At 39.8% G+C, this 15,072-nt stretch overlaps 2 protein-coding genes across 3 annotated transcripts; one reads left to right on the top strand and one right to left on the bottom strand.

Annotated features, from left to right (window-relative positions):
• Positions 1-2,771: 2,771 nt before the first annotated feature.
• LOC122972765 (palmitoyltransferase ZDHHC20-B-like) lies at positions 2,772-12,199 on the bottom strand. 2 transcript variants are annotated; one of them, XM_044340076.1, is made up of 14 exons: positions 12,039-12,199; positions 10,252-10,278; positions 9,768-9,862; positions 9,559-9,679; positions 9,375-9,444; positions 9,240-9,272; positions 8,353-8,473; positions 7,693-7,728; positions 7,340-7,472; positions 6,935-7,061; positions 6,735-6,824; positions 6,504-6,616; positions 6,349-6,396; positions 2,772-6,125 (listed from the first exon to the last, which is right to left on the bottom strand). In XM_044340076.1, the coding sequence occupies exons 1-13, from the start codon at positions 12,154-12,156 to the stop codon at positions 6,353-6,355; spliced, it is 1,128 nt and encodes a 375-aa protein (XP_044196011.1). In that variant the 5' UTR covers positions 12,157-12,199; the 3' UTR covers positions 2,772-6,125; positions 6,349-6,352. The 2 variants fall into 2 exon arrangements, with proteins under 2 accessions (XP_044196011.1, XP_044196012.1); XM_044340077.1 differs by lacking the exon at positions 7,693-7,728 and having other exon boundaries at positions 12,039-12,196.
• Positions 12,200-13,677: 1,478 nt separating this feature from the next.
• LOC122972609 (arylamine N-acetyltransferase 2-like) lies at positions 13,678-15,018 on the top strand. Its single transcript, XM_044339846.1, has one exon. The coding sequence runs from the start codon at positions 13,982-13,984 to the stop codon at positions 14,846-14,848; it is 867 nt and encodes a 288-aa protein (XP_044195781.1). The 5' UTR covers positions 13,678-13,981; the 3' UTR covers positions 14,849-15,018.
• The last annotated feature ends 54 nt before the right edge of the window (positions 15,019-15,072 follow it).

Here is a 15,072-nt window from a genome sequence, read left to right as displayed (position 1 = left end):
CTCCTCTCTGTCATAGGACGCACGGTCCTCTGTGCCAAATCACAGCGTCCCGAGTAATTGACGCAAAAACGTGGTTTGTGGGCAGACCTGGCATTTTTTTTTTTAATTGAAAGAAATGTTTTAAACAATGACAATTTCACAACTTTTGGTAATATATCATGCAGTTAAAATAAATCACTCAGCTTGTTTTGCAACTTGGTTTTGAAGTTATTTTGGGGTATATTATGGTATGGTATCTGTGGTGTGGCTTTCCGCTAGTTTGGAGAATGTGCAGTGGTTTTTGTGATTTATACCACAACGTGGAGCCAAACCATGGAAATTGCAGGATTAACTTCTTTGGAATCAGCCCACTCATGTTCTTATTGAACATACAGTGTATATTTCATCATCTCTGTGTCAGCTTGACACTCGAGTTTCTCGTAAAAAATGCTAAGCCTTTCTGGGTGGAATCAGAGGTGACTGAGTCAAATGGGTTCTTCTGATCACAGCAGAGATACACAACTCTCTCTTCTCAGATGACTAACTAGGATTAATTTTTGAAAGTTACTGGAAATACTCCAGTAACATTGAGAATAGGATTCTGGATGGAAGAGGGGTAACAAACAGGGGTATGTGTGTGTGTGTGTGTGTGTGTGTGTGGGATGGAAGGGGGATTTCTTATAGGACTGCTGCAGTCTGAAGCCAGTGGACAACACAGGAGGCGCTCACATGCCACCCTGTTTCCATAGAAACATGTGCATGTCATGTGAGGCATTTGCTGCAAATCTTTTTGCGCCCTTGGCTCCATTTGAATAATTTTCCACAACACTGAGAGAAGCCTGAATAGGGATCCAAAACATCACTGAAGTAAAGGTAGTGATATACAGAAAAGCAATGGTGCCCACAGTGCCGTTCACTAGGCCTTTTTGTCTCCCATGAGAACTTGCCTTAACTAGCTTTGACATTAGTGACTTGTCTTTGTTTTGCTTCTGAACATCATTTTGGCTCCCATTTACCTCATATCCTAATTTTATTGTTCATCAAAACTGCCTGTCCATTCAAGCAAACCTTGCTCTGAGATTAAATCTCTTCATCCCTGAACTGCATGTGCAGACACATTTAAGGAATGATTAATATGACTGAAGGGTATAAAAACAGGGATGCATGCTCACATCCAGCCAGGAAACTATAACACACCCTCTGCGGAGGATGAGAAGTCCTCAGACCCTGTCACTCAGTGTTCACATTGCACTCACTTTTGTTACAAATTGCACAGGGTGACAAATCTCTGTTTCACATTATATGATGACTGAATCAAGTCTCAGCAACTTTATTTCGTGCTTACTCTGACTGCGTCAAGGCACGCCTTAGCTTATGTATCTACTGCAGGGGTGGCATACTCACCCAATATGATTTGTCGCAACTGGCTGACTCTTGAGCTTATGAAATTGACAGAAAGTTTCAAGAATCTACAGAGAAATCTTCTGCCACAACAGAAGACATGAGGGAAAATTCATCATGAAAGGAATCCATATCTTGTCTCTGTAATATCATACAGCTTAGTTGTTTTTTTTTTTTATGGTGAGTTTGGACACATCCCTCGTTAAAAATAACGAAACAGAAACTAACTGTGAAGGTGATGATATCTTGGGAAAATCTCAGCAGAGAATGAACTCTGATAAAAGTTCATTTGGATATAGCTTCAAAGTCAAAAAAACAACTTCAAACATTGTCACCTGAGTGCATCATCCATTTGATGCTCTGAATTTGTGTCAAGGGCCACTAGGCTTTGTTTGTAGACACTGATGTTACTGTCCGAAATCAGTTTAATGGTGGTTTTCCTCTTAATGGATAAACCATCCAAAGGTCTTCAGTGAAACTGCGGCTGCTTTGGCCTTGCGCAGGTTAGGCTTGTTTGTTTTTGTAACAAACCACTGATTACTCTCCCTCAAAATCTGACACTTAGGTCATTACCTTGGCAGCTGACAGCTCACATGTGCACAGGACGCATTGACTGCATTAGTGATTTTTCTCAGTCTATTATATTTCCACAACTTGGCCTCTACATCACAGAGTATACGCCGAGTCATGCTGTTCTCACCTTGGCCAGTGTGCTGTACAGACCTGCAGAGTAAATGTAATACATCAGTGCTCTGACTTGTGTCTGTTCTGTCTCCATATGCCTAAATCATGATTTACAAACAGCCACTGAAAGAAAATGTAAGTGAAGCATGACGTATTCAAGTGGACGAGCAGAACAGTGAATTTATAATCTTTGCACAAATTACCTCATGTGCAGAGGTCAAAGACCTGGGTGTTAGACAGATAGCAAAGGTCAAAGTTCAGCTGGGTTCCTGAACCTCATTCCACAAAGATTTTCGACTTCAGTCAAATATCACAGGCATGAAGTAATTTGCCTGTTTTAGCTTTGTGTCCAAACTTATTCAAAAGCACTTTTTGAGACAATGTGTGTAGAAACCAAAGCAAGGCTAAACACAGCTACACATAAAGTAGAAATGATGTCATTGCATCTTTGTGTAATTTCTGCCAATCATGTTTCACTCCAGGAAGTTACATACTGATACAGATTAGCTTCTACACACAAACTAACTCTTCATCTTATTCTTTTGTAATGCAGAGTGACAGTTCTGCTGTACAAGAATTTATATTTGATTTAAGCAACCTTGAAGAAGAAAAAAAAACAAACATCTGCTCAACACATGTAAAAAGTGAAGTGTAAATCTTGAATTACACAAAACTGACACAAGAGCGAAGTTAGACTGGAGGTTTTTAAAAAAAAACATTTATTGTTATTTTTTTTTACGTTAATTGTGTAGAGGCGTGTACTTCATTCACAAAATAGGAACAGTAAAATTAATCAGACAAGAAAAATATATATGTAGTCTTTTTCTTACATTATCAATATATATATATATATACACACACATTGTAAAATAGGACATTGTAACAAAAAACAAACCAAAAGGTAGCAATAAGCAAGTTATGATAGGCTACATCTGCATTGTGAAAACAGATGTAAAATATTCTGTAAGTCTTTAAAAAAAGAAAGAAATTAGACAATTTTTCAGATCCTTCCTCCGTTTTCACTGTAGTTTTTATGGCTTCATTTATAAAGTTGAGACAGACCAGAGTAAAGCAAATTGAGAACATGATACACCTAGCTATACTTCTATATTTGAAAAACCCCCAATGTCTGTTTTAACACCATAATCCCTGTCATCATGGTAAAACATGTTTACAGTGGTTAGGCGCCATGCTTTTGAGCATTAGTCAGACGTTATGTGTGTACACACATGTAAAAAATATCATGGCTGCACAGAAGCATTTCTCCCAAGACGACAATATTACAAAAAAAACACTCAGTTAAGCATTACAAAATACACACGCGCACTTTAGTCTCGAGGCCAAACAGCCCAGAGAGAGAGAGAGAGAGAGAGAGAGAGAGAGAGAATAGAGGCAATTTATAAAACAAGACAGGTCCAATGTTTCAGAATCAGTGGCCAGAAGTAATGAGCAGAACGAGCCAGGCTCCTTATAGATGGTATAGAATATATATCTTTTTTTTTTTTTCATTTTATTAAATGTTGAAATGTGAGGTTTAGAAAAGATCTGACAGTAATTTCATCTGTTGCTTTGAGATCAAACCACAGTGTGACTCTGACGCTGAGCCCATCATGAGCTTACTCCATACATTAACAAATATCCTCCAATCACTGGTTTGTAAAGAGTAATTATAAATACACTTGGGCTCAAAAAGGTTAAACATGATCGGAAGGATAAAACGTAAACGCAAAAGTCCGCTTCATCGTTACACCGAAACGTCCTCACTGTCCCGTCTGTGTACATTCAGCACAACTGTGACAACGATTACTGAGAAATACACCGTATAACAACACCACTACTCACTCTGTACAATAGAAACAGCTGTAAACTTGTACATCACCAGAGTCGTCTGGGATATAGTTTAATAAGAGACTCATCCAGCAACAGTCGCAGGGATGTGATCAGAGAGACATCAGGATTTTTTTGTGGAATTAGGTCCGTCTCCCTCCAATGTGAGTCAGAAAGTTGCATATCACGAACAAAATTCATAGGAGATTATGTAACTCATTCCTGAACTGGTTATATTTGGTTGTTCTCATGAAAAATGTTTCGAATAATAATCACGAATAATTGTTTCTCTGGTGCTTTCAGAATTGTTCAGACACTTCGTCAGACCCTCTGAGTCACTATCATATCCCAAATGTTCAGCACGGACATAAGACAATTCACTTAAGGCTCCTTTAACAGTTGGAGGTCACAACACTGAGCCGATTTCCAAACACATACATGTATAGCGTAGACAAGGTGAGCAGAAGCTGAATTCAACACCTCTATTTTTAAATTTTTTTTTTTTAATTTTTTACTTTTTTTTTTTTTTTTTAAACTGAAGATCAGTTGGGTTCAATTCACTTTCTTTTCAAATGAATTATGGTTTTTGGAGTTATTACAGGAAAATAATGCATATTAATTACTTGTTATGAAAAATATTTAATTCTGAAGAAAACCGCACCTGCAAATCAGACTGAAAGTGAATTGAGCCCTGAGCCGGAAAACTCTGCATCTCAATGAGGGCAGATGACAGGAGCCTTGTCGCCACCTGCTGGACCAGCACTGGCATCTCAAGGACATCGTGACCCACTACAGGCAGGAAGGACAGATAAACCTTGTATAAAATATTGCGCCTGAACGACTGGTAAATATAATTTGGTTATGATGACATTGGCCAGTGAGGTTAAGATAAAGCTAGGATGTTGTAAACACTTCAGGTTCAGAGGTCAGAGCTCCTGACAGGTCAGCCCTTATTTGGCAATGAATGTTGGTGACTTTAGTAAAAGGTTGAAGCGCTGAGCTGTAGAAAAAAAAACAACAACAACAAAAAAACAGGCTGTAGACACTGGGCTGATGGAAATACTAAGAATAATCACTGATCAGGTAGTGAAGGATACTGCATATTGCACTGTGTGAAATGCATCTCCCAGGTCAAACTGTCAGAATATAAGCAGCATGTTTTAACACAAGTTGGCCACAAAAACACATAAAGCTGATTATTTTAGTTTGTTAGCTGTTTTAAAAAAAACCCTGCCACTTCAACTGTTACATATATTCACACACACACACGCAGGCTCGCACACACACGCACACTACACCACACCATAAATCACATGATCCTCCAATATCCATTATACCTGGGATGCTTTTTGGACATGATAAAAAGCAGCACCTTGTTTGATGGACATTGATAATCTACAAAGTGCAAATGCGCCACCTTGTGCTCTGATATCCAAAATGCCATCCAAACCCCAAGCTACAGTCTTCCCTGTTTTGCACTGGTTCAGTCCACTGAGCCATGCAATAGAGTCCTCTGTGATACAGCCTGGGTGTATTCAAAAAAAAAAAAGAAAGAAAAAAAAAAAGGTGCAGGCCGTACATGCGCTCCGACATGATGTTAAAAAACAAAAAAACAAACAAAAATAAGGCCATCTCCGCGGGATGTACTGCTTGCCTTTCTATAAAACCACGAGAGAGAAATGTTCAAAGACAAACATACTGCTCCAGCTTGTGCCCCTGCTCTTCACTGCAGCTTTGTGCCTATCCTAATGAGTCCTGGTGCACCCAGGAAGCTTTTGGCACAAATAAAAGTTTACTCATTAAAAAAAAACACCAAAAGTAGCTCCTATTCCCTCCAAGATGCTTGGATGTTGTCCTTCATTTTTAATAAATGCTCTGGTTGTGAGAAAAAGAAAAAAAAAAAAAAAGTATACAGTTGAATGTGCGACTGTTAGCTTGTGTCTGAGTGTGAGTGTGTGTGTGTGTGTGTGTGTGTGTGTGTTGGTGTGAGAGGGAACAAGCTTGTGTGACATGTCCTATAGGGGCATGTGTGAGATTTGCTAATGACACTGCATGCGAAAAATGCCAATGCCGTAGATGCGTTGCTGTACGGTGACGGGCAAAAGGAATGCATTTCCATAGTTACTCTGAATGGATCTGTGGGGATGGGGTTGCACTGGGAGACTGTTTCCATGGTGACGAACTAAACTGTTGCGTTGCTTAAGGCATCATATTAGATGACTGAGGAGTTTCTCCTGTGACAGGGAAGAAAAGAGAGCAAACAAAACAAAGATAATTAGGTAAATTACTGGTGATTACACTGCTGCTTCCAATTTTCTCTAAATAAGTGTTCATAATTGACATAATTATGCAACGCGACACATCCAGGTGAAAAATCTGACATGTGCACGCAAAAGTATGACTGCTAAATGGCATACACGGATCATCAGGTCAGAATTGGGGTTCGCTTTTGTTCACCTGGTTAGGACTCGCTCTCCATGGAGATTGTAATGGTTTCACTTCCAGCTGTGAAGACAGAACAGAAAATGCAGTAAGGTGACAGATGCCAGACAGCGAGTGGTTAATGTTAATTCTGTCTATGAAATATTGATATCATCCCTGGTGGAGCTCACCTGATTTGAGGGTGTTATTATCCGGATGGTCTCCGATGTTGTTGGCACGCTGGTCGTTGCTCAGGAGGTGGTTCTGTGACTCGCTGAGCGGGCTCGCTGGGACGTCGGCAGCACTGGTGCACAACAAATAAAAAAAAAGAATGAACTGTGTGTCATAGCCCCTTCCCAAACATGAATCTTTTTTAGAGCCTCATGTCAAATAATATGGCTTTTATTGTATTGATTGATCACCTTTTATTGGGCTCTGGATTCAGGGTCACTGTGGCCTGCTCTGGGTCAACATTGACCAGCCGTGTCGGGAACGTCAGACCATCTCCCTGACTGTAGTAAACAAGAGACGAAGTCAATAAGTAGCAGGGATCCAGTATTGTTGACACCATTATAAGTGCCCGTCCATCTACTCTGTTCGATTCTAAGTTTGTCTCTTTTACCTGGTGAAGACAGGCAGCAGCCAGTACTTCTCCTGGTCTCCAAACACCTGAGTGATATTCTTACGGAAACCCAGAGAGAAGCCGTTCTTATCGGAGCCTGTCCTGAAGACCGGCGCTCTGAATGCCTCTGAGAAAGCGAGAAGAATGGAGAGACAGGATGGACAGAGAGAGAGAGAGATCATTAAACAAACATCAATGAAGAGAAAAGAAAAGGTTGGACTGAAAATAAGAATCTGAGAGCATAGATGAGAAGGAATTATTCTCAGATCCAGTAAAAATATATATTCAATGATTTTTAATGATTTACTAACTTTGAGTTATCATCATTTGCAAGTACATAAAAAAATGGGTTCATGTTTTTGACAGAAATTACAAAAAAACTTGTTGAATGTGTGTGTGTGTTACCTATAGTGGACCTGTTCTTCCCTACAAGCCACAGGTGGTAGCTGAAAAGGGACAGAATACTGATGCAGAACATGGCCGCCACAAAAAATAGAAACAAGACATGGAATTTGGCATGATTGTCTGGCAGCTCGTTCTGGGAAGAGGAGAGAGAGGGAGAGAGAGAGAAAGAGAGAAATCAATAACAAATTCACACTCATTTATGGAAAGAGAGGAAAAGAAAGACAAAAACGGAGCGATAGAGAGAAATAAGAAGAGTGTCATGTGAACAGCACTGCATGCACATCACGACGAAAACCATGGCAACGATGGTGAGGCACTGCAACACCAAAGGCTTTGGAGGGTGGCTGGGTTACCTTTGGGCAGTTCTCTGCCGATTTCCTCCGGCAAAGCTTTAGTACAAACAGAAACAAGACTGGTTAGCAACACCAGGAGAGAACAAGCAGGTGGGGAGGGGAGCGGGGACTATAAAAAAAAAAAAAAAAAAAAAAAAAAATCAGGAGGCAAATATGAGTCAAGGCCAAGTTAGGGGGAAAAAAAATGAAAGGAAGAGAGTGGGTGAATGCACAACGTGTGCCCAGAATGGAGGAAACAAAGGGATGAAAGAGGAAGATGAGAGGAAACTGAAGTGGAGTGGAGAAAGGAGAGAAAATACACACACACACAAAAAAAAGAGAGAGGAGGTGTTTGCGGCCGCATGAGTGGCGTGACTGATGATTCTGATAGTGGAGAGGGAGATCAGAGAACAATGAATCAGTGTGCGAGAACTGGGGATAACAAAAGGGGAAACAGAGAGGGGAGGGGAGGTGGGGGGGGGGTTCAGTGGGTGAAGGGTGAGAGAGGACAGAGAAAACAGAGGAGAGCTCAGCACCATGCACAGCCAACTCAGAGGATGCTCGCCGAGGCCTGCATCCTCTCTACAACCACACAGACACACACTCTCATCCGCTACTACACTGAGTGGAAGTGAGCAGACTATGTAGCCGGGACCACCACATCTGCGTGTCGTTACTCACTGTCCAGAACTTTATGAAATATTGCAGCACGGTGGCCGCAATGAACAAACAGTAGACCAGCGAGTAGGCCAGGAAGAGGATGAAAAACTTGTAGTTGGAGAATCCCACACAGTTGTTCACCCTGAAGACACATGAAAACAGAAAGGTCAGATTTGACATCATGACCTCTGAGTAGAAACCTTATCAACATGAACTTTAAAAAGCTGGAGGCTTTGTTTGAATATTAAGGTTATACCAAGTTGATAGTTTGCTTTCTTTGGCTCCAAAGTGAATTATGTTGCTTTCTTTTTCCTCACTGGGAAACTGGACACTGGCTTTTGGCAAACTTTACTTAACATGAGTAATTGTGCATATTTTGTGGACTATTTTCAGCTGATGATTCAGTGCGCTAGCCAGTAGTGTTGCATGGTATACCAATACTAGAGAGGTATCGCAAAACCCTGCCGTTAAAACCGGACTATACCCCATTTTATTAGTACTGGTACTAAGAGTGACATTGTTTTAATCAGAGTGCAGCAATCTGTTCCACTCTTTGCAGGCATAATGGGCATGTCAACAGTTTTTTATTTTTTTTCTTTCATATGCACGCTGCAGCTTTCATGGTGACATAATGAGAGGCATGGCTGCATGTAATTTTGCTATTGTGACAACACTACTAGCCAGTATGTTCATCATAATGAAGAGGTTTGGCTCACTTATGTGTAAGGTAAGAACAGCATCACTTCAGAAAGCAGCTGTTAAGTGTGAAGAACTGCTGTCTATCAGAAACAGAATCATCTCCCGAAGGAGCTGCTACAAATATGCTTGGTATGATGTGTGACCCATCCTAACTTAGCGGAGTAAAAGCAAGAGTAAGGTGTGAGTTGTGTTTATCAGGTCTTACATACCAGGGACAATGGTGGTCCATCTTTAGCACACACCTGCCATACACAGTGAGAGATAGAGAAAACAGGTTAAACATGACAGAAAAGATTTCCATTATTTGAGAGAGAAATAAAATATAAAAAAGGAGACTTTCTTACATGTCACATGCAGAGCAGTGATGACACCGGTCTGGCTTGATAACTTGACAGCGGTCACAGTAACGGATTGCTGCAGTGTGTTAACAAAATAGTATCTCATTCTTAGGTAGTCCAAACAGGCAGAAAGATGGACAAATGCACACACACACTCAAAAATTCATATTTGGGGGACACACAGACGTACCTCCAGCTCCTGTGCGGGTGTACAGAGGCAGACTGGTGGCGGCTCTCCACAGGATTTCTTGCTGGGACTCTGGTCTCTCTTCCTTCTCATAACGCTCCTTCTCAGCCTTGGGCAGGCAGAACTGGAGTACAAAAAGGAAAGTTTAAAAAGAAATGTGTACATCAAGTTGACGTTTAGGAGATAAGCGTTGGATAATTGGGTTACTGTACCTCTTTGGAGGGGCTGGCGGGCTTGGTGAAGATGGTCTTCCAGTAAGACCATACAAACATGATGAAAGAGAGGTGGAAGAAGATCAGGTAGACAACTGGAGGGAAAAACGAAGCAAAACGTCAAAACCAACAGCACAGTTTGATATGAACACTGACATAAAATACAAGCAAACTACCATTAAAAATTGATTTAAGAAACTGCGGCTGTCACTTAGGATATGCGTACTCTGAAGAAACCCTGCACATCTACATATTTAATTAATGAGAGAGGAAAGCTAATGCTGAGCGCTGTACTGCAAGTAGACTGACCTCAGCACTTTGACAGAGCAAGAGTGTGCCAACCTTTTCTTTTTTTTTTAATATTAGCTAAGTCTACAGAGCACATTTCACTGGAGCAAAGAGAGATTATCCTTATAAGTAGCAAACTGGCTCATTTCACTAAACTTCCCTTCATACTGTATCAAATTAAAATGGTTTCACTTACTCTGCTCTCCTATACTGGGGATGGTGACTGCAAGAGACAAAACAGAGAAAAGAGAAATGTTAAATAATGAAGAAAAACTGTCACTAGTGACACCAGTGAGCATCATGTCATTCATCCATTACTGTATTTGACAGAAAATATACTTTACAAAGTTATGCATTTGTTCAGGAAATTTAAAACAGCAGCTGTTCCTGAGCTTTCAACTGCATCACAGGATCTTCCTCAGCAGATGGAGTTTGCCCAGTTGTCGCAGAATTTCCATTTTTCTGATCACTATAAGGGAATTTTGTCCATCTTTTCAAGAGATTGTTTTAGGGCTGTGACTAATGATTACGTTTTATCTATAAAAGGTCAGAAAACAGCTGAAAAAATGTCTGTTATAATTCCTCTGAGCCAATGGTGACGTCTTCAGATGTCTTGCTTTGTCCGATCACAAATCTGAAGATATTGAGTTTACTGTCATGCATGACACAGCACACATGAATAAGCGATTAATTGATGAATTGCTGCAGTTCGATTGTTTTGTCTATCGTTTACAAGAATCAGCATTCAGTCTCGAATTTTTGGGCCAATACCGGCAAAAAAGAAGTGGTCAGAAAAAAGGAACTCTCTCTGTTTAGTACAATGTGTGGTGAAGTGTATTGGTCAACTTCTGTTTCTGAGGTCAAGAATCAACTTTTTGTCTAAATGTTAATCTATCCCCCCCCCCCCCCCCCCCCCCCCCCCGGTGATACACATGATGCTTTCAGCTCTTTGGACATCTAAAAATCCTTCAGATGAAACAAATGGAGAAAGAAAAGAATAATAACTTTTTGGTTGAGCTACTGACTAGAGCTGCAACGATGAGTCAATTAATCTGTTAGTTGTCAGCTATCAAATTAAGTCTTTTTTTTTTTTTTTTTTTTTTAAGAAAAAATGTCCAAATTCTCTGATTCCAGTTTGTCAAAATGTGAAAATTTTCTGGTTTCTTTAGTCTTGACATGTAGACTGAATAATTTTGGGTTGTGGATAGTTGGTTGGGACAAAACAAGACATCTGAAGACGTCATCTTGGGCTTTGGGAAACAGTGACTTACATTTTTCACCATTTTCTGACATTTTATAGACTAAACAACTTATTGATTAGTTGAGAAAATAATCGACAGATTAATCGATAATGGAAATCATTGTTTGTTGCAGCTCTTCTCATGATTCACATACACACAGAGGCCATATAATCAGAAAGGGAGGGGGATCAGAAATAGATGTTGGCTAATTTTAAAGGGTTAACACGCCCAAAAAGTTGGGTTTAGTCTTTTTGAATGGGGTCTGTTGACACCAAATTTCATCATCTGGGGGGAAAACTGTGATCGCAAGTTCAGAAATCCCTGAAATACACATGTTATGCAAAGAATTCACAATAAAATCTAAATTTGTTCCTCAATTTTTAGCTAGAATGCTACATTATCACTCAGTTTAGGGAGCATTTATCTGGTTAACCGGCTAAATGCCGTTTAGTTAGCGTTTTCATTTTCTCCATCCAGACTCCATTCAGCTCGACACAAAAAGACACAGCGACATTTACAGCACGGTGAAAGTTTTCTTTAGTCCAAAACACATCGCTGGTTAAAAATAAGGCGACCCAAAGCGATAATTAGCTGTATCTAGATTTGGACCAACAACCATTGTTGAGCTGCAGTCCGTTTACTTCCTGCTGCCCAACAACAGCTGTGTGTTTGTGTGGACAGCGCAGTGAAAACACCGGCTGTCAAAAAAAGGCTTTAAAGAGACGGCAGGACTTCCACTTACATATACAAAGCTCCACCACATAAGCGTAATACGACCAGCAGACGACCAGCGCGATGAAAATCACAGGTATCCATGCTAAACCCCGTTGACAGCATCTCAGTACGTGTGTGGGCGCCATCTTTCTCCCTCTGCTGGGGGAAAGGGAGTGTCCACCTGTGACGTCACTCGAGCCAAAATGAGACTGGAGGTGGCCCCAGATTTTTCTCCTAATTCTCTCATTAAATAACTCTGTTTATTAAACAATAAAACGCGATGAGCCATTGAAACATTATGGAACTTTTACTCCAGAACCCTCTGACTGAATATGTTTTTATTTTGTGTATATGTATTCTCCTGTTTTTGTTTGTTTTTTTTAAATTTTTATTTTATGTAAGTCCTTCATATGAATTTATGTTGTTTAAATTATGATTTGTAGGTGCTGCTACTGCTTTACCTGAATGTTTGTATATTATCCTTTTATTAATAAAAAAAAAATAGATGGTGACAGATTTTAATTTTGAAGATTTTGTGGAAAATATCTATATATATTGAAAGAGAAGTGCTCTGACAAAAATATTAGGAACACACTTATTTGTGTTACTGTCCCATCATCTAGATGTTTTTTGGTCTTCCTTATGGGAGAAAGCGTGGAACATTTGTGATAAATACTGTATCAATAACAAGTTTAAGGAAGTGTCTGTCAAGATACTGCATAGAAAGTATAGAAAGATTCAAACTGGATATTGATTATAAGTGTGATTTTTGTGGACTAGAAAAAGAGAGTATTTTCCATCGATTTTTTTCACCATATATGAATGTTCTGGATTGATGTAGCCAACTTTCTAAAAAAAGAAACTTAAGATGAATATTGAAATAGATATATTTGATGTAATGCTATATTTTAGTATACCATGCATACCATGTTCCCTTCTAATGTTTTTGTTTCACAATGTATTGTAATTTATAGGAATTTGTTTCTTTATAAGACTTTATTGTCCCAGAGGGATATTTGCCCTGGACACACATGCTGCTGCTGTACAGTACCAAATAATTCAACATTACTGCACATTATACATCTCATAAATACCGTGATAGAAAGTTTAATAATTACATGAAATTACTCAGGATAAAAACTAAAAATCTTATGTAAAAATCTAAATAATCTAAATCTAAACTGTGAAATAAATGTAGTTGAGTAAAAAGTTCAATATTTCCTTCTGAAATGTAGTGGAGCAGAGAAAAATGTAAATACTCAATTTTCATTTTTCTACATATTGTAATAGTATATGTAAAGTGCAAATACTTCAAAGCTGTACTTAATTTAAGTACTTGAGTTACTTTCCACCACTAGTCAGTTGTTTTTTTTATTGAAACAAACCAGAATCTAATAGCAGCTCTTCACTATGCAAGTTCTCTAGTTCATTGAAAATGTTATGATTTTGATAGAAAAAAACGTTTTCACGACTGTTGTTTTATAAAAATCTTTACTTTTCTGACATTACATGTGTATTTATAAACTGTAATCAATTACGCAAAAATGTGTATGATTAAAAAAAACTGAACTTAATCTGCATTATTTTATTTCGTTGTAATCATTTGTAATGCATTTGTTTCTTTATACCCTTTTTACTTGATGATATTTGCATCAATATGATTTGATTGTACACTCCAACAGGAATTTTGTCAATAAAGTTTTGACAAAAAATGCACTGAAAAAAGTTTATTCATAAAAAAAAGTTTGTTTTTACAACTCTCTTTATGTCCGGAACTTCTTCACAAAAAATACTTTAAAAAAAAAGTTTCCTTACCGCTATGACAAGTTATTTATGGATGTTTCCTCCATGTGTCATATTTATTTACTTTATGAAGCAGTATAGCTGACTTGAGGACAGTTTATCGAGCCTGCCTTCAAGACAACAAAGCGAAAGTGGACACACGTTATCCAACCTTTCTAGAGCAGCGGAATGACTTCAGAGGGGATGGACGTGGAGAAATATTTGTCGCGCATCGGGTTTGTGGCCCCAGTTGAACCCAACCTGGAGGCGTTACGCTCGGTTCACATCTGTCACTTGCTGTCGGTGCCGTTTGAAGACCTCACGGTGCACAGCGGCGGAAGAGTCCACCTCGACATCCCACTTCTATACGATAAGATAGTAAACAGGCGTCGAGGCGGCTTCTGCTTTGAGAACAACGGCCTCTTCTCCTGGCTACTGGTCAAACTGGGCTTCCAGGTGACTCTGCTCTCTGGCCAGGTGAAGAATCAGATCACAGGCTGCTACGGGCCACCTTTTGACCATCTGATCCTGATGGTGAGCATCGAGGGCCGGCGCTGGCTCTGCGACGTTGGGTTCGGGGGCCCAGGCTTCAGTCTCCCCCTTTCACTTGAGACCAGTGGCCCCCAGGAGCAGGGCCACAGAGTGTACCGGCTCAGGAAGGACATGGGTATGCACTTTCTGGAATGGCAACAGGAGGAGAATAGAGGCGCAGATGGAGACTGGAGAGAGATCTACAAGTTTACCCTTGAACCTCGGTGTCTGGAGGATTTTGTTGAGATGTGCCAGTACCACCAAAGCTCCACCAGCTCCATCTTCTTCTGCAAGTCCCTCTGCACCATTTTGAAACCAGGTGGAAGGCTCACCTACATTGGCCACAGACTCATCACTACCATATTTCCAACAGATGGAAAAGGGGGCGAGACAACAACAACCACAACCAGGGAGCTTAAAGAAGATGAAATTCCTGGTGTTCTTGCAGAGGAATTTGGAATAATGCTGGACTCTCCACTCATACCAAAGGACGAGACAATCATACCACCTCCAGTTATGTATTGATCATGCTTCCACAGGCAATATTGTGCGCAATAAAAAAAATGCATCAATGTTCTCACTGAGATGACTGCAAAAAGTCTTTGATTCATACATGTAATACAAAAGTCCTTTAAATAGATTTTTTAACACCCAAGTGAAAAAAAAAAAAAACTGCTGGAAAACTTGGACCTGTAGAACTGGCCTGATCCTGATCTTTCCGCTTCACCGCCACACCCAAATCTACCTGT

The sequence above is a fragment of the Thunnus albacares genome, chromosome 21 (assembly GCF_914725855.1).
Source record: "Thunnus albacares chromosome 21, fThuAlb1.1, whole genome shotgun sequence".
In the NCBI taxonomy this organism is placed as follows: domain Eukaryota; kingdom Metazoa; phylum Chordata; class Actinopteri; order Scombriformes; family Scombridae; genus Thunnus; species Thunnus albacares.
This window is presented reverse-complemented; position numbering and strand designations above follow the sequence as displayed.